This window comes from Lichtheimia ornata (assembly GCF_029851405.1).
Source record: "Lichtheimia ornata isolate CBS 291.66 chromosome Unknown scaffold00602, whole genome shotgun sequence".
Classification (NCBI taxonomy): domain Eukaryota; kingdom Fungi; phylum Mucoromycota; class Mucoromycetes; order Mucorales; family Lichtheimiaceae; genus Lichtheimia; species Lichtheimia ornata.
Window position 1 is genome coordinate 1 of NW_026695876.1, and position 625 is coordinate 625.

General features: G+C 44.6%; 1 protein-coding gene across 1 annotated transcript; it reads right to left on the reverse strand.

The window, feature by feature from the left end:
* Positions 1-253: 253 nt before the first annotated feature.
* On the reverse strand, positions 254-625 carry O0I10_013363 (uncharacterized protein; the record flags this gene model as incomplete). The annotated part of the gene is made up of 1 exon (XM_058493124.1): positions 254-625. A coding segment is annotated over one exon (372 nt), but the record flags the coding sequence as incomplete, so codon positions are not given.

Here is a 625-nt window from a genome sequence, read left to right on the forward strand (position 1 = left end):
AATACTATATATAAATTTCACATTTGTAAGGCATCGGCCCGGAGCAGCATTCCTGTGAAAAGGTACACCATCAACTTTGAACATGAGCCTTACAACAGTTGTGTGACCTCCGATTTTCAAATCACGATAGCACGTCCCACAGACCGCGCACATCTATATAATACATATCGCATGATTCACAATTGCCTGCCCTATTGCGTGATATACATACCAGGGTCCGACGTTACACACATCAAAAATTATTACTACAAATCTAGGTGAGAACGTATCTTACCACAGATCCCTCCCGCTCTTGTGCCGGATAACCACGTTCTTCTTTGGATAATTTCTTGGATTCGAATGCGATAGGATGAGTAGTGCCATCATCCGCTTTTTGGAGGAGTACAGCACCAACGCCATAATCTGATGCATCCGTTTCGATGATGAAAGGCTTGAGTGGATCGGGTGATGCCAAAATAGGAGCTTGCATAATACGTGACTTGATCTCATCAAACGCCTTTTGACACTCCTCTGTCCAAGTAATCGCACGCGTCTTTGTTCCACTCCCTTTTGTCAAGTCGGTCAATGGTGATGCAATGGAAGCGAAGTTACGAATGAAACGCCTGTAATGGGAGCCGAGACCGAT